This window comes from Tachysurus vachellii, chromosome 17 (assembly GCF_030014155.1).
Source record: "Tachysurus vachellii isolate PV-2020 chromosome 17, HZAU_Pvac_v1, whole genome shotgun sequence".
NCBI classification, from domain to species: domain Eukaryota; kingdom Metazoa; phylum Chordata; class Actinopteri; order Siluriformes; family Bagridae; genus Tachysurus; species Tachysurus vachellii.
In genome coordinates this window covers 12,918,550-12,945,557 of record NC_083476.1, presented here as the reverse complement: position 1 = coordinate 12,945,557, position 27,008 = coordinate 12,918,550, and the positions used below count along the sequence as shown (strand labels likewise).

The following is a 27,008-nucleotide window of genomic DNA, read 5'->3' as shown; positions in this document are numbered from 1 at the left end:
AATTATTATGTGTTTAAATTAACTTGTATATGATGCAACTATATCATAAAGCTAAGACAATGTTTTATATGGTTTTCCCATTTAGTTGGGGTAAAGCAACTTGCTAAATGTCTAAATGATTTTCGACTAAAACATCTGGAGAAACCTTTGTTTTGTAAGTGATGTTATACTTATATGTATATGTCTCAGTGCCCTTACAGGATAAATTTTAGTTTTTATATCCACTAGGGCAATATAAATTGAAATAGAAATGTTTTTGTGTGTAGTAGGTTGTATGTTTGTTTTAAAATTATATTTTTACTATTCTAAAAAAAGCCTGTTACTATACATTTACAATTTAATAATAATTATAATAGGATATTACGTATATTAAGACAATTTTAATAATTGTCAATCTACAGATTCCACAGATTGACGTAAATTTCGTCGACTTTTGTTTTGAAACCCGTTTTCCTCTAAAAGGGAGGAGCTCTTACTGTCTGGCCTTAATGAATCACCTAACTCTCGACTCTCAATTCGACTCATTTGATCCGTTCACCTATGTTTATTCAATCGGCTATCCTTTAGTTTGTCGGTCGTGTCGTTACTCAATCAAAGATGAATCTAAAATAAAATCACTAAAGGGTGATGCGAATGTTTAGACAGTGTTTCTAAAAAAAAAAGGTTCTGATTCATTCGGCTCGTGAATCGATCTCGTTGGTTTTCCCAAAAGGAGTCGTTGAAAAAAGTCTCAATGGAGAATCGCTGATTCTTTCCTCAGATTCACTTCACATTCTCGGCCGTGCTGTTTGCTTGATGAGCCGCAGATTAAAGCTGGGGCTGAGCAGCTGTATGGACCGGGAGTCGGCTCGTTCTGTCCCTAGAAACGGGATGTAAACGCTGGGAGTTTTTACCCCGCGGTTAAAGTGGATTACAGCCGCCGTTATCACACAAAACCTCTGGAAAGAAAGGGCTTTCTGAAGGTAAAACTGATGATGAAAACTGATTTTTAGGATTTATGGGTATGGAGACGGCGATGATAAGGGCTGTGGTTCGGCTTTGATTGAATAGCGGCACTTTGAGGCCTAATGTTTTAGAGTAACAACAATAAAGAGCACAGATACTGTGTCCATAGGGAATGGGCTCTGACCTGACGTCACTTCCGGTCTGCGTTTTCTTATCTAGTCATTGTAAAGAGTTTTTGGTTTCAAAGATTCTGGTTTAAAAAGTTGTAAAGAATCCCACAGTAAGTTGTTTTTAAAAAGTGTTTTAATAGAAAATTGTTTGACTGTATATGTAAGTACTTAGAATTATTTTTATACTTAATATTATTTTTTTTTACTGTATTTATGCTTAATACTACATCCATTAAATGGGGTGTGTGTATGTATGCGCGCGTGTGTGTGTGTGTATGTGTGTGTGTATGTATATATATATATATATATATATATATATATATATATATATATATATATATATATATATATATATATATAAATATGTGTGTATGTATCTATGTATGTATGCGTGTGTATATATGTGTGTGTGTGTGTGTGTGTATACTTGTACTTTATTTGTTTATAACCCTATATGTGGATATATGCTGTATATTGTTTTTGAGGGAGGTTTCTATAAGTGACCAAAGACTAAAAAGATTGAAAGAATGTAAAGACAGAAGGTATGTTGTTTTTTCCCCCTTATTTAAACTCTGAATACTGTCATGTATAACGATCACATTCATTATGTACTCTACCCCTTCATGTTGTGTGTTCTTAGATGTAAGGTGTTAATAGCAGATTTCATTCTTGAACATCCTTTACTCCTCTTTTTCTTCTTCACACGATTGATTTAAGCCTCACAGACACATTGTCAGTGCTTCTTTTTACTTTATTTATGTCAGGAATGTCAGGAATTTTGGACAGAAAATAATACACCATGGCCTCCAGGTTGCATGCAATACTGATTACAGTATAAGAGGACTAAAAATCTGCAAATTATTGTATCACAATTTTTGAAGTCGGTTTTATGACACACCCTATATACCATATTTAGTTTTGCTACTAAAGTGCCAACAAAATGAGTCACAATGGATCATTCTTAATATTGGAAAATTAACAAGATTTAATGGGATTTAAAGCTTATGTAGTCAGTCAGGGCCAAATAGGTTATATGTTTTCAGATCAGTCCTAAAAGACTAAAAGACAAAAGTTTGAATTTGATTTAAAAAATAATCAAAATAAATTTATTGATTATGAAAATAACACCTTTCAATTTAAAGAAACATCCCAGTCGCCTGTATTGTCTTTAACCGGTGTGATCTTTTTTCTGTTCGTGACATTCCAGTTTGCTTGAATTTAACATCCGTATGGTAAAATGCAGCAGTAAGGCCAAAGCAGCTTAAGATGAAAGACTCAAAGAGACTTTCAGGTTCCCATTATAGATTATGATTTGCAGTTGTCTGGAATAAATTCATTACAGTCCTGGACTTTATGCAGGCGGAACTCAAAATAACATATATGTGTGTATGTGTGTGTGTGTATATATGTGTATATATATATATATATATATATATATATATATATATATATATATATATATATATATATATATATATATATATATACACGTATACATATATATGTGTGTGTGTATGTTTTATAAAAATGCTGATAATATGTGTAATAAGTAATGAATAAAACATGATAGAGGAATGCTATTTTAGGAAAATAATCAAATCTAGGATGGTGTGATGTGGCATGAAACAAAACGCTGTTACTCTTGTTTGGTTCATTTTTTAAATTTAATATAGTGCAGCCTTATTTTTTTAAACTTGTTATAGTAGCTATAAGCACCCATTTCCTTAATTGCTTCTTTCCTCTTCTCTCTAGAAGTTCATAAGTCAAAGAGCCACACGCTCTGACACTGGAGACTCCTTCAATGCATATTATTTCTTCATTTATGTAGAGAGTCCTTTATGCAAATCCCTGTAATGAGCTGTTACTATTGAAAGTACAAGACATTAGAATGAGTTTCATAATTTAGACTTGTGATATGCAGCCACTGTCCTGATAGAAAATGAATCAACAACTTTTGACCAATTAAAATCCAGAATTAATTTGTCATTGTGCTGGTATAATACAATTATCATCGAAATGTGAAAAATATCTCAAATTCTCAAATTTACTTTAAATAAAATCTAATATATACATAAGAATACTGTGGATTTTGCCACTTTGCTTTGACAGCTTTATGACTGCAATTGCCATGAACAGTTTTGCACTAAAGTCTCCATCAGTGAAGAGTTGATAACTTGTTTAAACCAGAATTTTATTTATTTATTTTTTACAGTTATAGAAGGAAAAGGATTTATAATCACGCTTTCCGGGGTCATCCAGATGAGAATAGTTCCCCTTTAGGTTCATCTCAATATGTCTTCCGATTATTGTCTCAGGGAGTTGTTTTTCACCACCATCACCTCTGGCTTGTTTGTTAATAACTATTTATTTATTATAACTCCTTTAAATAGATAGATAGTTTAATTCTAACTTTCTATTTATTAAACTGTTAAATTTATGCATTTATCTTTTAGATCTAGAATGTAGGCTAGCGTTTATCATGTTCCCTGACATTGTCTTTTTATATCACCTCATAGCCCTGCATTTGTGAAGCAAGTGATTTTAAAATTGTCTGTCAATTTAAAAAAAAAAAAAAAGACACACACAAAGCACTTCATTCATTCCTTCGGCTCAGTGATGAAGTACAGCAGTGTGTGGTTATGAACGACTGCAGCCTTGCTATTAAAACGTTGTGGCATGTAAACACCACCACTGGCCTCAATAAGCACCCTGTTCTCTGTGGCTCTATGTGAAGGTCTGAGTCACAGGAAACTTCCCTAGAGCCTCAGTTCGGAGAGAATAAAACAAGTATGATGTGCCATGTGTGTTCTTCACCTCAGCTCTGTGACTTTGTACTTTTGTCTGAGTTCATAGCTGACAGTGTGTCATACAGAAACTGCTTCAGCAAGACTGTTTAAGTCATAGAACAACTCCACCAGGCCGACTCAAGAAACACTATCATTTATAGGCCTCCATTACTTGTTAGCTACCAGAGCACAAACTACAGAAGCAAACCTGACACACTGAACAGTTTCTACATTTCATTTTAATCACCATTGTCATGCTAAAATATATAAAGTTTATTTTCTACTTGTTGAACAGAAATCCGACTCTGTGTCTGATAGCCATTTCTTAAATGATTGTAGGGCTTCGGAGACTCTGTGGTTGTGGTTTGTTGTGGGCTGTAACAAGCGTGTGCATGTCGACATGGTTTAAGCTCCTCTCACCACCTCCTTCACCCATTCTCCCTCTACCCCCCTTTCCTAGGCCGTTCTCCTCTTCCGGTCTCAGAATTTCAACTATGTTATGATTTCCACTCACTGTTATTGTCTGGCAGAACTCTGGGAAAAATCCCAGCATGCTGAGGATCAGGTCTGCTGAGCTGGCACCACTTAATGATGTTTATTTGCAGAGGTGGAGTCACCCTCTTTTCTTCTTGATCCATCCCTAAAGAATACAGTGTCATAATGATCATATTGCTCTTTTCTAACCTTTACTTGTGCTTCAGACGAGAAGATTAAAAAAGTTGATGTGCTCCTCCACCCTGCTTGGTCAGAAAGGCACACTCTGAAAGGCTGATTGCTACCGATTATGATTCAGCTGAAACACCCACGTGCTTTACGCATGCCTGTATGAAAACTCACAACCTGAGTGAGTTTTCACATACAGGCATGCGTAAAGCACGTGGGTGTTTCAGCTGAATCATAATCGGTAGCAATCAGCCTTTCAGAGTGTTGAGGTTTAGAAGAGTAAGTCTTTGCTATGTGCTAAATAGGTGGATATTAAATGTGAATAGTTAAAAGGGGGTATTTTTGTTTTCATTTTATTGTTTGTCACTTCTGGGTTTATAAGTCATATTTTTGATTAGTCATCCTGTACTAGTCTTGCGGTCGTCCAATTAAACGCTTTCTAGAATGTAAAAGCTCAACCACTTGGGATATATATTTATGTTGTTAGCAGTTATAGCTTGTTAGCTATTTCCTTTTCCAACAATTGCTTGCTTGAAAATAGTGGTTGTAGAATATTTATGTGGAAGTTCGTGTGAGTTGGTGTTTTTTATGACGTACTGATTAGTGGAATGTTTCACTGACTTGGCTTGGTTCTGTGCCAGTATGTTGCTGCATTAGACTGATCAGAAATGGTTTGCTGTTTTTAAAGTGTCTGGACTTCACCATTAAGAGTAAGTAATTGATTTTCTTTTTACCATTCAGATGGCAGATCCCTTTAGGTGACATGAACAGCATAACTCCACACACACATGGTATGTTATCTAGGATATCAATCTGATTAACCTAGACAGGTCTGGCTGAACACGGCAGTTAGAATTCCTCCATAGTTGAGAAAAAGCTTGTTAAGCTTCTGTCAGTTTTGTTTAGATTCAGCTACTGGGCAGTCAAACACTTTCCACTGTTTCTAAATAAATTATAAGCATAGGTACTGTGTAGCTGACATTTAATCACTGACAACTTGCCTTGACCTTGAGTGATGGGTGTTGTGCAAAAGATACTTGTAGACATTTCTAAGTAAGATGATAAACAGGGTTGCAAAAAGCAGTGAAAATGAACATAATGTTAGAAAAATAAACTGAGCTGCCACTTATTTAATGTGGTGTAAAATTGTATAAAATGCTTAATACTGAAAAGTAGTAATCTGTAAAAAAATTGTTTTAAACTTTCCCAACCTCACTTCTTGTTTCACCTTGCACCATGTTAAGTTTTCCCAAGGTCACAGTGTTGTTTGACGTGTTAGACCACTTTAGTGAATTTCCTTTACCAAAAAAGAGCTCATTATATAGCTGCTGGTTATAGAAGTTTAGAGAGTGAGTGGATTTACTTGTTTCTAGTGACCAGTCGCTTGTTTTTAGTGATCAGTTGCTGAGGAATGTGTACGAGTCTTCAACACCAGCTCAGTATTTACTTGTTGTAATGTCAAATTTAAAACTGTATGTTTATCTTCTTCACACACCCTTTATGATCTGACTCCTCTCTTATGTACTGTGTTTAAGCGCCTGCTAAAAAATTTTGAAAGCCTTTTAAGGATATTGTAGGTGAACTTCAGCGAGCCCCACTAACGGCCCTGATGATGTGATAAGAAAAGCAGCTACAGCTTTTCTTCTGCCCCGTCCTCCAATCACACTGTGTGTGTGCATTCAAACAGTCCAGTGGTGCTTTCTTCCCGAACACTTTCTGTGTATAAATAGAGCCCGAGAGGACTGCACTGGTATTTACGACTGTCTAGCACATAGTACTAGTGTTTAATAGGCCATGTGTTCTCCGAGGAAAGTTGGGACTTCTGCGATTAGGTAATGGAGAAATTTTTCCTGATGTTGCTTGAGGTTTCTAGAAGGTTCTCTGGTCTTTTGTGTGTGAATTTAATGCAGTCGAGTGATCAGCTTGGTAGAAGGGACAGCCTTTTTCTCTACTGTCATTCAGAGCAGTTAGCATCTTTCCTGTGAATGTTCATCATCAAAGTGCATTGTTTAACTGTAAATGTTCTTTTATTGTCTAGTTTATATGAAACAGTCTGCACTGGTTTTTATGCCTACATGAGAGCAAAGATCATGTATACTTTTAGATTTATGTAGTGTCAGCTAGTGTCTCAGTGTCTTGTTGTGTATGAAGCTGCCTGGAGACCGTGATGCCTTCTTTTGAACCAATGTTGTGTCCGTCAGCTGCATGGTCTGGTCTTTATCAGCTATCAGGTCTGTGCTGACACTATTTACTGTAGAGTGTCACCCAAATGGGGATGGGTTCCCTTCTGAGCCTGGTTCCTCTCAAGTTTTCTTTCTCATATCATCTCAGGGAGTTTTTCCTTGCCGCCTTCGCCTTACGGCTTGCTCATTAGGGATAGGGATAGATATATAGTATCATAAATTTCAGGTTAATCTTTTTTAAATTAATTTTAAACTTTAATTGTATATATTAATTAATTTATTTTTATTTTTTCTTCTTCTTCTTCTTATTGTATATTTATTGTAGGAGCCTTATATGAACATACCTTGTTAAACCAGTAGGGGGCAATCTCTTTTAATGAATAAATGAGTGCACCTGGGATAGAGGGGGTGTTTTGTGTGTACGGGGGAAGCTCACAGTTTTTTGACCGTGAAACATGAGCGCATGTGAGATTTATTGTGTTTTGAGCATATACTTTCATCGTTTTGGAATTTTGGTTAGTTGTTTAGCTACACATGTAATATGTTCAGGATTGGCGTGAACTGTGGACGAATGAACAATGGAACTATGGTGACTGTATGATCTGCTTGTTCCAATAAAAGAACATTTGCCTTTATTGACACGCGTCAATTAATAGCTCACTCCCCAGACACGATTCACCTCTGACTTTAGTGGAAAGTCAGCACATTTATTTATTTTTCTCTCTCTTCTGTTTCCATACTTCTGTAAAGCTGCTTTGAGACAATGGTAAATTGTTAAAAGCGCTATACAAATAAATTGAATTGAATTGAAATACGTCATGGCCAGGATGGTGGTGGATCCGTACTGGGAACACTAGGCATATACATTAGTCCTCAGAGGACACCATCCACACCACATTCACAACTAGAGCAGCTGTTGACTGGAGCTGTAACCCTGATGCTGGAGATTTACTAGAGATTTTACCACTGTTCTGTGCTCACCTGTTTTTCTCTCTCTGTAGATTGCGCCATAAATGTATCAAGAACTTGGAGCCCAGTATGAAAAAGGCGAGCAGGCCCACAGGTGCCTCCAGCAAAACCACCACAGCCTCTAAACCCTCAGGCAAACCTGAGCCCAGTGGCACGATGGGCACTGGAGGAAAGAGCTCCACCAAGAACCAGAACTCAGCCCTTCTGTCCAAGGTGAGTCGCTGAGCATGTTTCATTCATTCACGGTGCATTCTTCAGTCTTTCACCAGCAATGTATTATTTACTGTTATTACTTCTCTAGCACATTATGTAACTCGATAATTTATTGAAATGTTATTAATTTACAATCGAATCAGTATGGTGGGACTTGGCATAATCTTGTGAATTAGTTTTAATTAATGAAAAATTAGACATTAAAACTATTAAAAAAAGTAAGCCATTGAATACCTAATAGAAGCCTTTTAATACACTATATGGCCAATAGTATATAGAAGGAAAAGTATGGACACAATTTGCCATAAGGCTGACCGCACACAATTATCTAGTATGTTTTAGTTTGCGAAGATAAACTCTACCACCTTTGGCATAAACTGGAGCACACACTGTATGTCGGGCGTTCTGACCCCTGTATCGTTTCCTGAGCGCTCTAATGATCATGTAGTTGAGTGAGTCCATATTCAGACCGCCATGCTCCAAAGCCTTCACAGAACAATGGGGTTATTATAACAGATAAGGGGGACTAAATCTGGAATGATTGTCAGGTATCCACATATTTTTTCTATGTATTGGCAAATCTGCACTTATTTTGGGAAAATCAAACCAGTAGCTTGTACCTCTGACTTGCTTGTCATGGATAATAGAGTTCAATATTGTTATTGATGTATTATAGTAACTTTTACATCCATGCACAATTACCTTCCTCCATATATTAACCAGACAAAGAGCAACGATGACCTTGCAGCAATGAGCGCAGGAAGTGGAGGGGCCTCGGTGGGTACCGGCAGTGGTGCTACAACAAGGAGCAAGAGGAGCACCAGTTCCACTCAGAGCAACACTGACACAAAGACCAAGGCCAACTCTGGTACAATGAGTCAATCTGAGCTTCAGAGTATATCAGTATATCAAGTATATTCTGGGTTGATTAAATTCTTCTGGTTGTATTTTTGAACAAGGATATGAGCAGTCCAGTAGAAAGAAATCAACATGAACATAATCTATTCTTTGTCTTGCAGGCACCTCAGGAAGACGTGGGATGTCTTCTGCAGTAAAGGAACCTGGAGTGACTCGTGAGAAAACCAGTGCTGCCAAAAAGCAATCTGGACCCTCTAACTCTGTGGTTTCAAAGCGTTCTCGCTGTCGCACATCAACTGAATCTGAAGCCCAGGCAGGCAAATTGCGCTATGATATTAGCAACAAAGCAATACTGGAGTCAAGAGTAAAGGACTTGCTGGGCTTGGCCAAAAGTAAAGACCTGGAGATCTTGCACTTGCGGTCTGAGTTGCGTGGGATGAGGGTTCAACTTGGCCTGGAGGACCAGGAAGTTCATGAGCAAGAAGAACAGTGTGAGGCTGAGCTGCCACAGGAGAAGGAAACTGTATCTGGTATAAGCGCTGCTGATGTGGAGTCAACCCTGCTGTTGCTGCAGGACCAGAACCACGGCATTCGGGGGGAGCTGAACTTGCTGAAGAGTGAGAATCGAATGTTAAAGGACAGGCTAAATGCTCTAGGATTCTCACTGGAGCAGCGCCTGGACAGTCCCGAGAAAGTACTGCGCTGTGCTTCGCTCAGTCCTGAGCCAACAACCAGCGGTGGGGGTAGCAGCAGTGGTGGGGATGGAGGGACTCGAACATCCTCAACTGAAGGTTCCGCCAGGGGTTCAACAGAGGACCTGCTGTCAGAGGCAAGGCGAGTGGGGTCTCCAGATGTTCCGGACAGTGAGTGCAGTGAACCGTGCCAAGCTGTGATGTCTAGTGATGATGCCCTGGATGCACCATCTGGTTGCGGCTCCTCGTCCGAGTCAGAAGGTGGCTCACCAGGCCGAAGGCGCTCACGCCGGGGAAGTAGTGGCACTGCTAGTGAGGTCTCAGTGGCCTGTCTGACTGAGCGCATCCACCAAATGGAGGAGAGCCAACACAGCACCGCAGAGGAGTTACAGGCCACACTACAGGAACTCGCAGACCTTCAGCAGATTGCACAGGAGTTGAGTGCAGAGAATGAACGCCTGGGTGAGGAACGTGCCATCTTGGTGGACTCGCTGCGCCAGCAAGGTGAGCGACTGGAACTCTATAGCCGACAGCTGGACTACTTGCGTGGCTTGCTGGATGAGCATCGTGTAGCTTATGCCAAAGATGATGAGGATGCCAAGAGCAGTCGCTACATGGAGCTGGAGAGGCGCTACACTGAATTAAATGAGAACTCGCGCCTTGAGAGGGAGCAGCTTCTTGGTGTCCAGCAGCAGCTGAGCAGTGCACTGAAAATGGCTGAACAGGAGAATGCGGAGACGCAAAGCCTTATGGGAGCCCTGAAGGAGCGCGTACACCTGGCTGAGAGGGGTGCCGACCTGGAGCGAAGAGAACGTGAGGCTACAGCTGTGGAGCTTGATGCCATGAGGATGCAGTCCGAGGACGAGCAGGCTGAACTAGTCCGCTGTCGGCTCCAACTGGAGCAGGAAAGACAGAGAGTAGCTCAACTCCTCTCCATCCAGGGTGCTGGGGACATGACTGACATACGCCACCTGCTGGACAGTGAGAGATTAGACAAAGAGAGAGCTGAAACCAAAGCAGCAGAGCTGCAGGAGGAACTGGGGCACACTCGCAATGAAGCTGCTCAGCTTCAGGATGCAATTCGAAAGGTGAAACCTATGTTAGGCATACATAATTAGCTGCCTTACCAAACTACAGTAGTGAGGTGCCTCTTTGGTTAGTTTCTGGGTTATGGTACAATTGTGATTTTAACTGGTGCCATAAAGAACTCGATTTTTGTCTACTTGTAAGTAGCCAAATAGGTGTCATCAGCAGTGGCATGTTGTTTAGCTGTTTTCCTATGAGGTTGATAAATGGTCTATTCAAGTCAGTGTAAGATTCAAACAAAGATTTTTAAAGATTTTTTTTGTAAGATTATACATGATTGTATAACTGCATATAACTGTATAGCTGTACGTATGTTGAACATTTCCCCTAGGACATACTGTGTAAGGGAATGATATGCAAACTAATAGTAGAAATCTTTACTGTAAAATGATGATTCATGGAAATGAATGCACAAATTGGCAGAAACCAATGTAACAATATGCACTAGAGATTTCATTTGGTTTACTCAGTTCTCTTAGCATATGGCATCTCGTGGCTAGTTTTGGTTTCATTTTGCTTTGAGTAGTGTGCTGTGATTTCTACGTGCAGTGATAATTGGGTTTTAGTTTACAAGCTTGATGATTATTGTTAACTTATGTGATGGTGGGAAGCAATTTAAGTAATAGAGAAGCATGGCTACCATACATACACTAAGATACGCACATATTCAGATTGAAGTGAACTATATTGATTTCTTTTACTACCATCTCTTTTACTAACTTTGATCACATTAGTAAAGAAGTGTGTATGTGTTTTGTTATGTTCCAGCTGGAGGCAGATTTCCAGTCATTCCGGGATGAGGTGCAGAAACAGTTAGCCGAGCAGAAGCGTGCTTTGGCTCAGCAGTGCTCAGAGCTGGAGGAGAAAGACACAGAGATTGCTGACATGAAGGAAACCATCTTCGAGCTGGAGGACGAAGTGGAGCAGCATCGAGCTGTCAAACTCCATGACAACCTCATCATCTCAGACCTGGAGAGTGAGTCAGCCAGGACATCAAGATAAAGCCATAAAGGATTTTAATAATAGTCCATGCAAATAGATTAAAATGTGTTCTGTCCCTGAATCACCTCGTTTCCACAACTGAGTTCATAGATGTAGCCAGAGAGGAGGTGCCATCAAGTCACATTTAGTGTTGTTTCTGATTTTTGCCCCAATTAACATTCTTTATTTATCTTGTAGATTCTATTAAAAAACTCCATGACCAAAAATATGACATGGAAAAGGAGATTAAAACCCTTCACCGTAAATTGCGGGTAACAATCTTTTACTTATCTATATTTTATTGACCGTCTTCCTATGAGTGTGGCTTTTTGTCAGAGATGGGGGACTCGAGTCATATGACTTGACTCGAGTCGGACTTAAGTCACAAATTTGAGACTTGAGACTTGCTTGACAAATATTAAAAAAAGACTCGACTTGACTTTGACTTGACATTCATGACTTGAGACTTGACTCGGACTTGAGTTAAATGACTCGAAATAACTTGTTTTTCGTTTTTGTTTTATCTTTTTTGTCTATTTTGTTTTTAAATCTGTTTTTAAACGCACGCAAGAGCGTAATCTAACCACGTGACGCAGCAGGCAAGCAGAGGGCGCGCGCGCACTAACTAATAAACTTTAACAGTCGTGACGAAACATGGAAGGCGCTACACCAAAAATTATTAAGTTCAGGTACCAGGATTTTGTGCAAGATGAGAAGAGAAGAACAGCAGAATGCGACCACATCGTTCACTATTGAATGACAAAGTTCTATCAAAATTATTTTTTTTGCAAGCGCAATGTAGTGTAAATGGTTGGTCACTGTTTATGTGGAAATGTCAGCTTTTTTGCAATGGCACTTATAATTGGTCTTCAGTGTTAGGCGTTGAGTGAAAAGCGTATGGATCGTTTATGGGGATGCACATGTATATAAAAACATAAATATAAAAAACTTCAGAGTTGCAAGCACAGTCATATTCTTGTCTCGCATGCACACGCAAACACACACACACATTAAATTTAAAGGGATAGTTCACCCAAAAATAAAAAAATTCTTTTATCCAAACCATTCATGAGCCCCATTCACTTCCATAGTATTATTTTTCCCCACTATGGAAGTGAATGGGGCTCATGAAGGGTTTGGTTACAAACATTCCTCAAAATATCTACGTGTGTGTTCATCAAAACAAAGTAATTTATACAGGTTTGTAACATCATGAGGGTGAGAAAATGATGACAGAATTTTCATTTTTAGGTGAACTATCCATTTAATTAATAAATTACACTCACTCCAATCATTCCCCCCCCCCCCCCCAGTTAATTCACTTCAAGGTTTGTGGGATTCAATAATTTACGTGTTTTGATTGACGTGATTGTTGTTGTTATTCTGTTAAAAAGGAAGGATCTAATTTAAGGATGTGTTCATGTCCCATTAAAAGGGAATGCCTGTTCAAAAAATGCCATTTGGTTGCATTGAAACCATTGTACTTTTTTATATATACTTTTCCATGGTCTTCTGCCATGTTTGAGGCATATTGAAACTTTTCATGCTTTTATGTTGGCCTTATTTCAGCTACATTTACATCTTATTCTTTGTAGTTTTGATTTTTGTTCATTTTTAGATTTTTTTATTGTATTTACAACTCACCTGTATGTGGACACCTTTTAAAAATAAATGCATATCATTTTTCTTGCAAATAAAACTCATAGTCCATAAATACTGTAGATTTAACTTTGTTTAATATATACATTTAGTTAAATTATCAAACATATGTATGACTTGCCAGTGACTTGCTTGACTCAAGCTACGACTTGACTTGCTTGACATAAAGCAGTGACTTGACTTGACTCTCACAAAAAATGACTCGGACTTGCTTGAAGTTTAAGACTTGAGACTTACTTGTGACTTGCACATGTGTGACTTACTCCCACCTCTGCTTTTTGTAAAAGTGTTAATCTTTAAAAAACTTCATAATGATCAGTTTATAGTCACAGTGACTCTATATAATGAAATTGAGTATTTGAGGTACACAGAACCTCAGATCACATCCATTTAGTTTACAGACAGTAATTGGTTTAAAAGTTTTTCTGCAGCAAACTACTGTAACTGCTGGAATTGCAGGGTTACCGTAAAAACTGTGACAAAAGCTACAGTAAGATCTCCACAAAATAAAGCAAGATTCAGTGGATTCTATTGAGCATAGTGTTTTTAATTCTGAATCATTCACTAGACAAGAGCCAGCACTTTTGTTGTGCGGTGTTGGCTCATTTGCACTGTCTGGATAAAAAAGTACAATAGTATAGATGTGACTATACATACAATGCCTTTATTTTGCAGGAGGAGTCAGCAGAGTGGAGACAGTTCCAGGCTGATCTCCAAACTGCTGTAGTCATTGCCAATGACATCAAATCAGAGGCTCAGGAGGAGATTGGGGACCTGCGGCGCCGCCTTCAAGAGGCCCAGGAGAAGAACGAAAAGATGAGCAAAGAGCTGGATGAGCTCAAGAGCAAGAAGTAAGACACCTTTCAATCAGCTGATTCTAATGCCCTGACACAATTTCCAAATCCTTGTCATTGCATGAATGTTCAAAGCCATCAGTTTATGGCAGTAAATAAGCAGGTTGTCTACAAAACGTGAAACACAAGAAGGGACACATCCTGGAAATCTTTTTTAGATTGTAGATTGACCCAAACATTAAGTTAGTTAAAGGGCTGGGTTAAAAATAAATCTTTGGGACCCATTCATTTGTTAAGGATCAATTCGAAATAAACCGTCCACAATAAGCGTAGTAGATGATAAAAAGTACTCAGATTTGACTCATTTTACTCTGTGCTCATTTGAAAGTTTTTAATTTTTGAGAAATTTGTAGGAAGAGAACTGAGTGCTGTGTGAAAACCTGTTCATTTATTGTTCTGCGTTTCTCTGTGTGGCTGAAAGCAACAGTTTTTTTTTTTTTTTTTTTTTAGCACCATCAGTTTCACAGCTCCAGTACAAAACTAAAACTTTGCTTTGGGCAACTGACAGCTTCATCTGGGTTAAACAAGGAAACTGGATTTGAGTTTATATTGATTAGAAAAGTGTATATTGATATGAAATGGAAACTGTAAAAATGCTGTGTGTGTGTTTGTGCATGTATTAGGCAGGATGAGGAACGTGGGCGTGTCTTTAACTACATGAACGCAGTAGAGAGAGATCTGGCTGCACTGAGACAGGGGATGGGGCTTAGCCGCCGCTCCTCCACCTCATCAGAGCCCTCACCCACTGTCAAAACCCTCATCAAGAGCTTCGACAGTGCCTCCCAAGGTATGTATACACACACAGGTCCTGACTAACTCTTCATTAAACATATAGTACACATTAAATGCAGTGAGATACAATTATACTTTGTAATACTATTTTAAAATATATTTCCCACAATATTGGGTACAGTAATGTTCTTTTTTTGCTACTATTTATAATTTGATTCCAATTCACTATATCATATATGCTCACTACATGGGGTATAAGGTAGTCACTTATATAATGTCCTAGATTCCAAAAGGAAAATCAAAATTAGAGAATGACTCTGTGGCAGTAAAAAAAAAAGAAAGACTGACTCTAATATGAACCTGAAAGAAATGATCCACTTGAATGTTGCTTTAAAATTGAAATAAATGTTTAGGAAATCTGTTTCAGTAGATTTAATATCAGACAAGTTTGAAATATTTGAATAGAATTTTAAATTAATTATATTATTTTGATTAGTAAAATATTAGATTGATATGTTTAATACTTTTAATATATGTAAATGATAATATAACTATTTTATGAAATAAATGATTCAAGTAATGCATTAAAATAGAATTTGCTTTGTTAATTCTTAGAGGAACATAGTGACTTACAAGAGTGGAGGTAGGAGAACACAGGTAGACTACATCCTTTGTAGAAGAGGCAATCTGAAAGAGATTAGTGACTGTAAAGTGGTAGTGGGAGAGAGTGTAGCCAGACAGCATAGGATGGTGGTGTGTAGGATGACTCTGATGGTCTGTAAGAGGAAGAGGTCAAAGATAGAGAAGATAACTAAGTGGTGGAAGCTGAAAAAGGAGGAATGTTGTGAGGAATTTAGACAGAAGTTGAGACAGGCTCTGGGTGGTCAGGTAGTGCTGCCAGATGACTGGGAAACTACAGCAGAAGTGATCAGGGAGACAGGGAGAAAGGTGCTGGGTGTGTCATCTGGAAGGAGGAAAGAAGATAAGGAGACTTGGTGGTGGAATGAGGAAGTTCAGGATAGTATCCAGAGGAAGAGATTAGCCAAGAAGAAGTGGGATATGGACAGGACTGAAGAGAATAGACAGGAATACAAGGAGTTACAGCGCAGAGTGAAGAGGGAGGTGTCTAAGGCCAAGCAGAAGGCATATGATGAGTTGTACACTAGGTTAGACACTAGAGAAGGAGAGAAGGACTTGTACAGGTTAGCTAGACAGAGGGATCGAGATGGGAAGGATGTGCAGCAAGTTAGAATTATTAAGGATAGAGATGGAAGGGTGCTCACAAGTGAGGAGAGTGTACAGAGGAGATGGAAGGAATACTTTGAGGAGCTGATGAATGAGGAAAATCAGAGGGAAAAAAGAGTAGAAGGGGTGAACTCTGTGGAACAGGAAGTAGATAAGATTAGAAAGGATGAAGTCAGGAAGGCTTTGAAGAGGATGAAAAGTGGAAAGGCAGTTGGTCCTGACGACATCCCGGTAGAGGTCTGGAAGTGTCTAGGAGAGGCAGCAGTGGAATTTTTAACTAGTTTGTTCAACAGGGTATTAGAAAGTGAGAGGATGCCTGAGGAATGGAGAAGGAGTGTGTTAGTGCCGATCTTTAAGAATAAGGGTGACGTGCAGAGTTGCAGCAACTATAGGGGGATAAAGTTGATGAGCCATACAATGAAGTTGTGGGAAAGAGTAGTGGAAGCTAGGTTAAGGAAGGTGGTGGAAATTTGTGAGCAGCAGTATGGCTTCATGTCCAGAAAGAGCACAACAGATGCAATTTTTGCTCTGAGAATGTTGATGGAGAAGTATAGGGATGGTCAGAGGGAGTTGCACTGTGTGTTTGTAGACTTAGAGAAAGCGTATGACAGGGTGCCAAGAGAAGAGCTGTGGTACTGTATGAGGAAGTCAGGAGTAGCAGAGAAGTATGTCAGAGTGGTGCAGGACATGTATGAGAGGAGCAGGACAGTGGTGAGGTGTGCTGTAGGTCAGACAGAGGAGTTCACAGTGGAGGTGGGACTGCATCAGGGATCGGCTCTGAGCCCCTTCCTGTTTGCTATAGTGATGGACCAGTTGTCAGAGGAGGTCAGACAGGAGTCTCCTTGGTCGATGATGTTTGCAGATGACATTGTGATCTGTAGTGAGAGCAGGGAGCAGGTGGAGGAAAACCTGGAGAGGTGGAGGTTTGCGCTGGAGAGAAGAGGAATGAAAGTCAGTCGTAGTAAGACTGAGTACATGTGTGTGAATGAAAGGGAGGGAAGTGGAACAGTAAGGTTACAGGGTGAAGAGGTGAAGAAGGTACAGGAGTTTAAGTACTTGGGGTCAACAGTCCAGAGTAATGGAGAGAGTGGGAAAGAAGTAAAGAAGCGAGTGCAGGCAGGTTGGAGTGGGTGGAGAAAGGTGTCAGGAGTTCTGTGTGATAGGAAAATATCAGCAAGAATCAAGGGGAAGGTGTACAGGACAGTGGTGAGACCGGCCGTGCTGTATGGTTTAGAGACAGTGACACTGAAGAAGAGACAGGAGTCAGAGCTTGAGGTAGCCGAACTGAAGATGTTGAGGTTCTCTTTGGGTGTGACAAGATTGGACAGGATTAGGAAAGAGTACATCAGAGGGACAGCCCATGTTGGACGTTTGGGGGACAAAGTTAGGGAGGCGAGATTAAGATGGTTTGGACATGTTCAGAGGAGGGAGAGTGAGTATATTGGTAGGAGAATGTTGGACATGGAGCTGCCAGGCAGGAGGCAAAGAGAAAGGCCAAAGAGGAGGTATATGGATGTAATTAATGAGGATTTGAAGTTAGTGGGTGCAAGTGTTGAGGATGCAGAAGATAGGGTTAGGTGGAGAGAGATGATTCGCTGTGGCGACCCCTGAAGGGAAAAGCCGAAAGAAGAAGATGATCACTTGCACATCAAAATTAATCTCTCCATGACAATTTACAAACTTATTAGTTTTAATAAACCAAGTCTTGTTTTGAGTAACGTGTGTGTGTGTGTGTGTGTGTGTGTGTGTGTGTTTATAGGCCCTGTTCCCAGCAGTCCAGCTTCCGCTGTTCCAGCTGTAGTTGCCACAGCGATTTCTCGAACCCCTCTCAGCCCAAGTCCAATGAAAACCCCTCCAGCTGCTGCCGTGTCCCCCATTCAGGTATAAACTAAGAAATAAATACAATTCTCTCCTTGTCTCACTGAGACATTGTCACACGGTGCTTTTTAACAATATGACCTCCTCACACACATAATAAGGTAATGTTTGTTTTGTCACTGCTGCTAAAATAAAGTTAATCCAGGTAATGATTGCATTTTTATGAAATATAGGTTTCATTTGGTGATTTCTGTCTTGAAACTGATTAATTTGATTTCATTACTAAATGAGTTCCTGGAATAGCAGGTCTACTGTACGTACTGTCGAAAATGGGTACAATAAAATCAGTGTTGCTTGCCTAATCTTAATCCTGTAATAATCATGCTAATCCAGTTAGTCAAAAAGGGAAATGCATAATGTTTTGATCTAAATGTTACGGTTTTTTGCTTTATATCAGTTTCTAATGAACAAAATCAATACACTAAAGCTTCTTTGTTGTACTTTACCCAAATTCCTCAACAAACAAAAACTCCATGCTAAGACTGAATAATAACAGCCACATGATCTTAACCCCTTTATTCACTAAATATTCAGCCATTTTTTTTCCCTCTCAACTTTCCACAATACCTCCTTTGTACATTTCCTAAATGAAGTTATTTCCTGAACCTTTTAACTTTTTAAAAAGACCACTGGCTAATTTTACAAATAGACGCAAAATTGCAGGCTTACTAAAGCTTTAATGCAAGGAATGATATGAATGCTCCCATCAGTGACGTGGTGTGATGAAGTAGACTCGATTATTTTCCTGTCACGGCACAACTGAGTGTATTAATCCTCTTACCACCTATACCACTGCAATATGGCTTACTTTTTTAATCTGTTTATTGTTACGTTTAATGTAGTGGCATGTCTGCAAAACAATTTGGTTCCAGGACTCATTTGCTGACCTATACACATTATTCTCATAGCTTGTTACTAAACATAGACCCCACCAAACATAGACCCCTCTGTCTTAAAGCCTTTCCCATGTTGAAGAACTCTCAGCTGTAACACATGTCCATGTGAATGAGTGTGTTAATATAAATCTGTAATTTGCACACAGGGGGAGATTATTAGACCTGTTACTGGATCATGATAGTGTGAGAAATGAACCGCAGACATTTTTATCTTATTAATTGTTATTAACATTTTTAATAATGTTCATTCTGAAATAATGCAATCTCAGCTGTGGCCAGTAGGAGTCGCAGTGCGTCTCTGTTATAACGCCCAAAACTGGTGTGTGTCTTTGAAGTAAAAGACAGCACTAAAACTTATAATTCAGAAAACACATTTATAAGCATTTTTAATGTTCAACAAGATTCTTCTTCTTTTATTATTATTATTATTATTTAAGCACAGGCTGTGGGGAACGCAACTGTACACACGTCCTCCTGATTGCTTTAGCAGATGTCTGCATTCTTCACTTTGGAAGTCCTTTGAGCCTAATAGATTTACAGCTTTTCTCTTTTCCCATCCCTCTTACACATTCCAGTTCTCTGGATTTTTCTCTTGCCGAAGCAGGATGTTTTCATGCAGGACAAGGAGATTCAAGAAAAAAAAATTTACTTTTGTTTATTTGTGAAGAAAGCCCGGGTTCATTCACTCTCTCCCTCTCAGGTCTCTACGTCTCTGTTCTGGTTTTAAATTTCATTCCACTGAAAAGCAATAATTACTGCATTTATCTGAGTCATACATTTCCTTGTTGCTGGAGTGGTATGAGCTGCTTTTTTTTCCCCTTGTACAGACAGCTGAGTCACTGTGAAGATCTACCTCTTCCTCAAATACACTAGTACTTAATTAGCTTTTATATTTATGATTTCCTCTCTTCCCAGCAGAGTTTTATGACCAAGTGCACCTGTGTGTGTGTGTGTGTGTGTGTGTGTGTGTGTGTGTGTGTGTGTGTGTAAGAATATTTCAGAGGCTTCATGATTGCTAAGCTGGAGGCTGTTAGCTTCCATTGCCAAACACATGGTTTTTTCTTTTTTTCTTTTAGTTTTTTGGATTTTGTTCTTAGGGAATAAGTTCATGTGCATTAAATACTATGAATATATTGCTGTCATGGCTTTTTCAGATTTCATGAATAATGAGTGTTTTGCAGTTCTGCTTAAGTCGTCACTTTTTTGATGCCAAGAGTGTAATATTTATTGTGTTGGCTTATAAATCATGCAGTTTTCCTGATCAGCAGCTGTCAGACCTTACAGAGTCTCAGCAGTGTTATAAAATGATAAATATATAGATAAAATAAAAACTTTTCACATCGGTGAAACAGATGCTAGAGGTAGCAAGGTTTATTAAAGGCTTCACCAGGATTGACTTAACCCATTGTGTTTGTTTTTTGCTTTTTTTTGTCTTACAGAGGCATACGATCAGCACTCCTAAAACCCTCTCCTCACTGGTGGATAAGAGAGGTAGTTATTCAGAGCTTAGTATGCCGGGTACGTACCAAATTTTTACAGTTTTTACCTGCTGTCAAAAAGTGATCACTGAATTGTCATGTTGTCTGATGGAACATTTGGTTAAGCCCCATGTTCTTTATGCCTGAAAATTAGCATTGCTACATATCACAAGTCTCGAATGGTTTATTATTAGCAGTCTGTGTCAGTTACCTGCTGGTTGTATTAGACACACTGAACTGATCAGAAGTTTTATTTTGTTTGTGTGTGTCAGTTTCTCGCAGAAGCAGTGAGGAGCTAAAGAGGGACCTGTCAGTCACTGATTCACCAAACCCCACTTCAATCATGACATTAGGCTCTGCTTCCCCTCAGCTCTCCTTGTCCTCAAACTCCTCGTCCCCTACAGCATCTGTCACACCCACAACACGTGGCCGTCTACGGTAGGTTGAATCTAATTGTCTTTTTTTGTCTATCTCTGTCTTGTTTCATTTTAGATGTCTATCTGTCTTTTTTTTTTGTTTTGTTTTTTTTTTTTTTTGTTTGTCCTTTTCTGGGTTCTGTTCATTCTGTTTTTTTTTTTTTTTTGCCTGTTCTGTCCGTCTTGTTCATGTCTGTTCACCCTGTTTTGATCCTTTTGTCTGTTGTCTCTGACTTTTTATTTCTTTTGGGTTCTACCTGTCCACATCCATCGTATTTGTTTCTGGACTTGAAAAAAAATATCCCTTTGTGTGGTTTCTCTGTAATCTCTAGTGTGAATAAAGCACAAAGTTCCCAGACTGTAGCACTCATAGGTGATGAACTGTAGCCACTCTGCTCTGAATTCTTCACACTTTTCTCAAAGCTGATTAGCTCGCATAAATCAGAACGTAATCAATATATCGTTCATCTTCAGCCTTATTGGTAGAAAGACAGAAGACAGTTAGGATGATGTTATGTTTAACTGTTGAAACTCATGATACGATCAGTAAAAAGTCTTTTCAAAACTAAACAGCTTTGAGAACATTCATTCATTCATTCATCTTCTACCGCTTATCCGAACTACCTCGGGTCACGGGGAGCCTGTGCCTATCTCAGGCGTCATCGGGCATCAAGGCAGGATACACCCTGGACGGAGTGCCAACCCATCGCAGGGCACACACACACTCATTCACTCACGCAATCACACACTAGGGACAATTTTCCAGAGTTGCCAATCAACCTACCATGCATGTCTTTGGACCGGGGGAGGAAACCGGAGTACCCGGAGGAAACCCCCGAGGCACGGGGAGAACATGCAAACTCCACACACACAAGGTGGAGGCGGGAATCGAACCCCGACCCTGGAGGTGTGAGGCGAACGTGCTAACCACTAAGCCACCGTGCCCCCAGCTTTGAGAACAGAAAACCTAATAAAGACCTTAAACGTCCTCAAGTGTCCTCTTTTCAGCAAAAAAAAAAAAAAAAACGTCATGAGATCTCTTTGGATCTCTTTTAACCTCGGTGCTAACAGACTATTGTAGCTGCCTCTTAGTCACATCCCCAGGGTTTGAAGCTGGAATTGTAGTCAAAACTGAGATGAATGCAAATGCAAATAGGTTTCCACTTTAATGTTACTGTTATTGAATAGTTTGTGTCAGTATGTTATTACATTTAGATGTAACTTGGCAGCACTTTGTGGCTGTACACCATTTACAGTGATACTAATACTGGAATTGTGGCTTTGTTCATTTTAATAATGCCGATTATTAATAATAATAATGCTGTTATGTCAAAGACAGGGACAGATGTGGATTTTTGTCTTTAAAAATGCAGAGGAATGTCAGTGCATGTCTCCGCTTTCAAGCTTTCACCACACGGTCATAACCCTAATGCAAATATTTCACTGATACAGGATGACTAACCAGTTACAAATGCACACAGGCATTTTGCCGAGATCCTCCTGCATTTTGTCATCCTTACTTAGGCATTTACAGTAAAGGTACATCTGTGGTCATGAACTGGAGTAAACCCTTAATCTGCAGATTTTTAAAAAATGTTTTAAAAAAAAGCCTCTTCTCTCGTAAGTAGTTGTTTTGTGAAACTGTAAATCACTTAAGCTGAAATTGCTCTAGGCTGAAATGATCTTTGTGGTTTTAAAGCTTTACTCTGGTTTGTTTTACACAGAGAGGAGAGGAAAGACCCGCTCGCTGCTCTGGCCAGAGAATACGGAGGATCAAAGAGAAACGCTCTCCTCAAGTGGTGTCAGAAGAAAACAGAAGGTTATCAGGTCTGACATTTTTACTAGAATCCCAGTAAATATTTGTAGCTTCTTTTACATGATAAGATAAAAAGAGCCACATCTTGAAACTTGGAGCAGAAATGCAGGCAGGGAAGATGGTATGATGTAGTAAACAAAGATTATAACAAGTTAATTATACAATGATTTATATGTTGGATGTGGAAAAGAGAATACAGCCAGCTTTTGCTGCTCATTTTGCTTATATTGGCTGTATAACACTAAATGTTTGAAGTGAATCAGATCGGATTTTCTGCTGTAATGTGACGTAGCTCTATGTATTTTCAGGACTGTGTGGATACAATAATCTTATATGTATTAAATCAGACTTTGATATCTGACAAGCATGTATGAATTTACTCAGCACAGAGAGGAGAGGAAGAACAATAGAGAACAGTTATAGTATTCAGTGGAAGGATGGGGAATTAGTGTTTTATTTTAGGACGTTTAGGAATCTCTACTGAACCCAAAGTAAAAAAAAAAGAAACACTCCATCATATAAACACTTTGCTTGTTCTTTTCCTGTATCCACATATCAGTTTGTGCAGCAGTGCCAGCAAAAGCTAACCATCTGCCCTTTATTTTTATTTTTTTTGCTTTCTCTTCCTGCTGACAAACTGATTACTGTCCTCCAGAGGAGACTAACGTCTACTAAGATATATATATATATATATATATAAATAAAAGAGTGGAATATTTTAGGAAATAAACTGTCCAAACGATTCAAGATAAATTGTGTTTAACATTCTATTTTACCATTATTAGCGCTGTAATAAAAGAATAAACATCGGTTGGTAATTAGCTATTTAATTTTACAAGTTATAGAAGCATGCAAATGATAATGAAAAAGCAAAATCTCCCTTTTTTGTCCATGGTTTCTGAACTTAAGTAATATGAACAAACATATGCACATCAGGCATAAATGACTTTTTAAATATAAAAAAAATTATTTTTGTTGTCTGAGTTTGTATTAGGACTGAGGACTATTACATGCACACAAACACACACACTAACTGTTTAAGGCAAGCCTTTCAGTCTTTCAACAATACAAAGGAATGCTGCATTATCTGTTGGCTTGCTCTCACACACACACACACACACACAAGTGCATGCACTCATGAACAGAGTACACACCAATGCAATCTTTAGAACACATTCGAAATGTAAAAATTTTTAATTTTGCAAAAGATGTAAAATAACGGTTGCCAGGCAACCAGGATTTGAGACTTTGTAGGAATGGTTCTAATATAATGTTTATTATAATGTTATGATTTGTTATTATTAAAACAAATCCGTTACAGATGCTACTGTTTTGTTTAGAACTTATTTTATTGTTTTTAAAAGCTTTTCAAGGCTTTATCTTTTTATATCTCTGCATGTCTGAATCAGGCTCCAGTCTTGAGTTTACTGTAAACAGTCTTGTCTGTACTAATAAGTCTGAAAGTAAATTCATCAGAATTTGTTTTTCTCTTTTTCTTAGAATATAGACATCACTAATTTTAGCAGCAGTTGGAATGATGGTCTGGCTTTCTGTGCTGTGCTGCACACATACCTTCCAGCTCACATCCCATACCAGGAGCTCACCAGCCAAGACAAGGTGTCGTCTCTAACGCACACACACACGCACAGATCTCCTGTTTTGCTGTATCTGACGAATGTGTCTTATGTGTGTTTCTCAGAGAAGAAATTTCACGTTGGCTTTCCAGGCAGCAGAAAGTGTGGGGATCAAATCTACACTTGTGAGTTCATTTTGAATGAATCCTTCATACTACAGGAATTAAAAGCACTTTTCCATATTTTTATTTATATTTATCCATCCAGCAGATAAGTTTTTAGTATTTTAATCAGTCATATTTATATTCATTTTACCTTTATTTATTGAATACATATTTATTAACAATATTTAAAACCGTTTTGCATCTCTTAGCCTCACCCATAACCTTGCCTCGGCCCCAACCATAACCTTGCCTCGGCCCCACCCATAACCTTGCCTCGGCCCCATCCATAACCTTGCCTCGGCCCCACCCATAACACTGCCCTATACATCGAAATTCTGTAGTTATATTATGTTTGGGGGTAAAACCTCTAGATTCTAATTTTACTTTAAATCATTAATTATATTAAAGTGTGGGTATTTTGTAACTAACCCAACTTTTCTCTCTCTCAGGACATAAGTGAGATGGTCCACACAGAGAGACCTGATTGGCAGAGTGTGATGACTTACGTCACCTCCATCTATAAATATTTTGAGACCTGACTCCGAACCGGCTCTCACACTTGTGTCCATGTGTAAAAGTGCTATGTTATATAGCAGAAGAACTTCTTTTACAGTCACAGTTCTGCAGGTGTACCTATTATGTCACTCGTTATAAGCTACTATTCCTCTTTAATCAGGCAGCATTGTGCAACTTCTTTGTTTAATGGCAGGCCATAACTATAAAACTGTTATTATAATTATTATTATGATAATACTCATAATGTGTGCTGGTTAAATGCCTAATAGTGGAGTGGTATTTTAAAGAGTCCCTCACATTCTTAGTCTCAGCTTGTGTGTGTTAATGTGAAGGAGTTTCAGGTGAGTAGAACTGAAGAAAAGACTGAAACTTATTCAAGCTCCATTGACGATCACTCGCTCACTTGGTGCCTAAGAAGTGCTGAATGCATTATTATGGAGATGACAAGGACAAGTTATCTAGCACGTTCCTCTTAGGACTGCTTAAAAAGCACATGTTAGGATTGTATGCTGAAGTATAATGTGAATTTTCTCCACATGCGCAGAAGGTTTCTAATGTCAAATACCAGCTAGCTCTGCTGCACTGTGTTAAATACTGTATCCTAAAGAAACATTTCTAACCAGTTTGTGTTTTGCAGTATGACATATCTTTGAATTAATTGAGAGATTTATAGCCTTTAACCCCACTTGTTTTTATTGTATATTAAAGAATTTGAAGTGCATTTATTTTTATTTTTTTCCTGACATTTCAGTTATCTTAAAAAAGCTATGTAAAGAGGCACAATCGATACTTTATTCCAGTAGAGAGTGCCTTGAGTGAAAGCTGTTGTTTCAACCCCCCAAAGCTGCTGTTAGGTTAAAATGTCATCCTGTTTCACAACAAATCCTCTTACAGGATCAGCTGCTGTTTAGACCAACATAGTTAATTTGGCCAGTTAAACAGCTGCTAAAAAATGTAAAATAAAATACGTTTATTTTATAAAATAATCTGTTCATATTCAAAAAGTCATGTTTACCAAGATTTCACAGATGTTTACGTTTATGTCCGAATTTTAATTTCTTGATGTGGATGTTGTTTAGATTGTGTTGTATAAATTTTTATTTCCAGACTCCATTCGCTCGACCCTTCATATCAAGGAGCCTTTGCTAATTATCAACTTCACCAGGTTTTCCTCTTCATTTCAAAATAAATGATGTGGATGTTTTATTTGCTTTGTCATCAATTACAGTTACAGGATTTCTATGTGAATTTTTTTTATTTTTTATTTAAACATTCCTGGATGTCTGAGTCTAATACCAATAAATCATTACTCTGACCATCACTGGCTCCATTGTTAATGGTCCTGTCTGGCTACACCACACTATGTCACCACACACATGCACAAATATACAGCAGGTTCACATTAACTAGTGTGTGAGTGAAACCAAGGTCACACAAAAGTAAAACATGAGCATGTCCCTGGTATAAGCATGTGTGTTTTAACTGTATTTAAATCAGATTTGAAAGGTAAAATCACATTGACTTAAGGATACATCAAAGTTTTTAATAAAAAAAAAAAGAAAGCCACATTTTACTTGTATATGTGTATCTGTGCTCTCTGTGCTGTCACCAACACATTTATTTATTCATTTCTTTATTTATTATAATTTATGCAGAATAAAAAAGAATAACTATTAACAATGATACATTGCATTTGGAGATTGTATGGTATTAAATACGACAATAAATATTCTATAAAACATTATTTATAGTTTTAAAATTAAAATGACCACGGAAATGGAAATGATTCACAAATCATTCACCAAAATGATTCACGAAAATCTTTGTTAAATCATCCGTAAATGTGATCAGGACCGGTTCTGTGTTCTCACAATACACATTTCTCCCACAGGTTTCAGTTCATATGGCTCACAGCAGCTCTCAGTATCGACTCTGGTTATCGGTTCATTATCGAGAGCATGATTAACCTGCGCTAAACCGCGGGCACTGATATCGGAGAGATCTGAAAGCTGTGATAAAGATCAGAGAGTCACTCTATTCCACATTGTGATCAATAAGCAGGAACCAGAGTTGAGGCACTGAGACTACGTGCCAAATCGCATGGTGTTCAAACAGGAAATGTCACATATATAACCATGAGGCAAAGCATTTTTTGTCTAAAAACACGTTTACAGTCTATTACTGTAGACCATCACGCACTAATGGAATAAAGAACGGAAATAGTCAGTGGCCTG

The 27,008-nt window shown here is 38.5% G+C and overlaps 1 protein-coding gene across 2 annotated transcripts; it reads left to right on the top strand.

The window, feature by feature from the left end:
- The first annotated feature begins 607 nt into the window (after positions 1 to 607).
- specc1lb (sperm antigen with calponin homology and coiled-coil domains 1-like b) lies at positions 608 to 26,095 on the top strand. 2 transcript variants are annotated; one of them, XM_060891638.1, is made up of 15 exons: positions 608 to 962; positions 7,749 to 7,929; positions 8,653 to 8,797; positions 8,949 to 10,567; positions 11,334 to 11,541; positions 11,745 to 11,818; positions 13,881 to 14,056; positions 14,683 to 14,846; positions 17,796 to 17,917; positions 20,250 to 20,328; positions 20,561 to 20,726; positions 22,429 to 22,531; positions 24,021 to 24,137; positions 24,220 to 24,279; positions 24,708 to 26,095. In XM_060891638.1, the coding sequence occupies exons 2-15, from the start codon at positions 7,786 to 7,788 to the stop codon at positions 24,795 to 24,797; spliced, it is 3,267 nt and encodes a 1,088-aa protein (XP_060747621.1). In that variant the 5' UTR covers positions 608 to 962; positions 7,749 to 7,785; the 3' UTR covers positions 24,798 to 26,095. The 2 variants fall into 2 exon arrangements, with proteins under 2 accessions (XP_060747621.1, XP_060747620.1); XM_060891637.1 differs by lacking the exon at positions 608 to 962 and adding an exon at positions 6,263 to 6,396.
- Positions 26,096 to 27,008: the final 913 nt, after the last annotated feature.

Coding starts and splice junctions, on each gene's coding strand:
- specc1lb (XM_060891637.1), top strand. CDS start 6,359: ATGTGTTCTCCGAGGAAAGTTGGGACTTCTGCGATTAG. Junction 14,057..14,682: donor GATGAGCTCAAGAGCAAGAA/GTAAGACACCTT, acceptor TGCATGTATTAG/GCAGGATGAGGAACGTGGGC. Junction 17,918..20,249: donor CTGCCGTGTCCCCCATTCAG/GTATAAACTAAG, acceptor TTTGTCTTACAG/AGGCATACGATCAGCACTCC.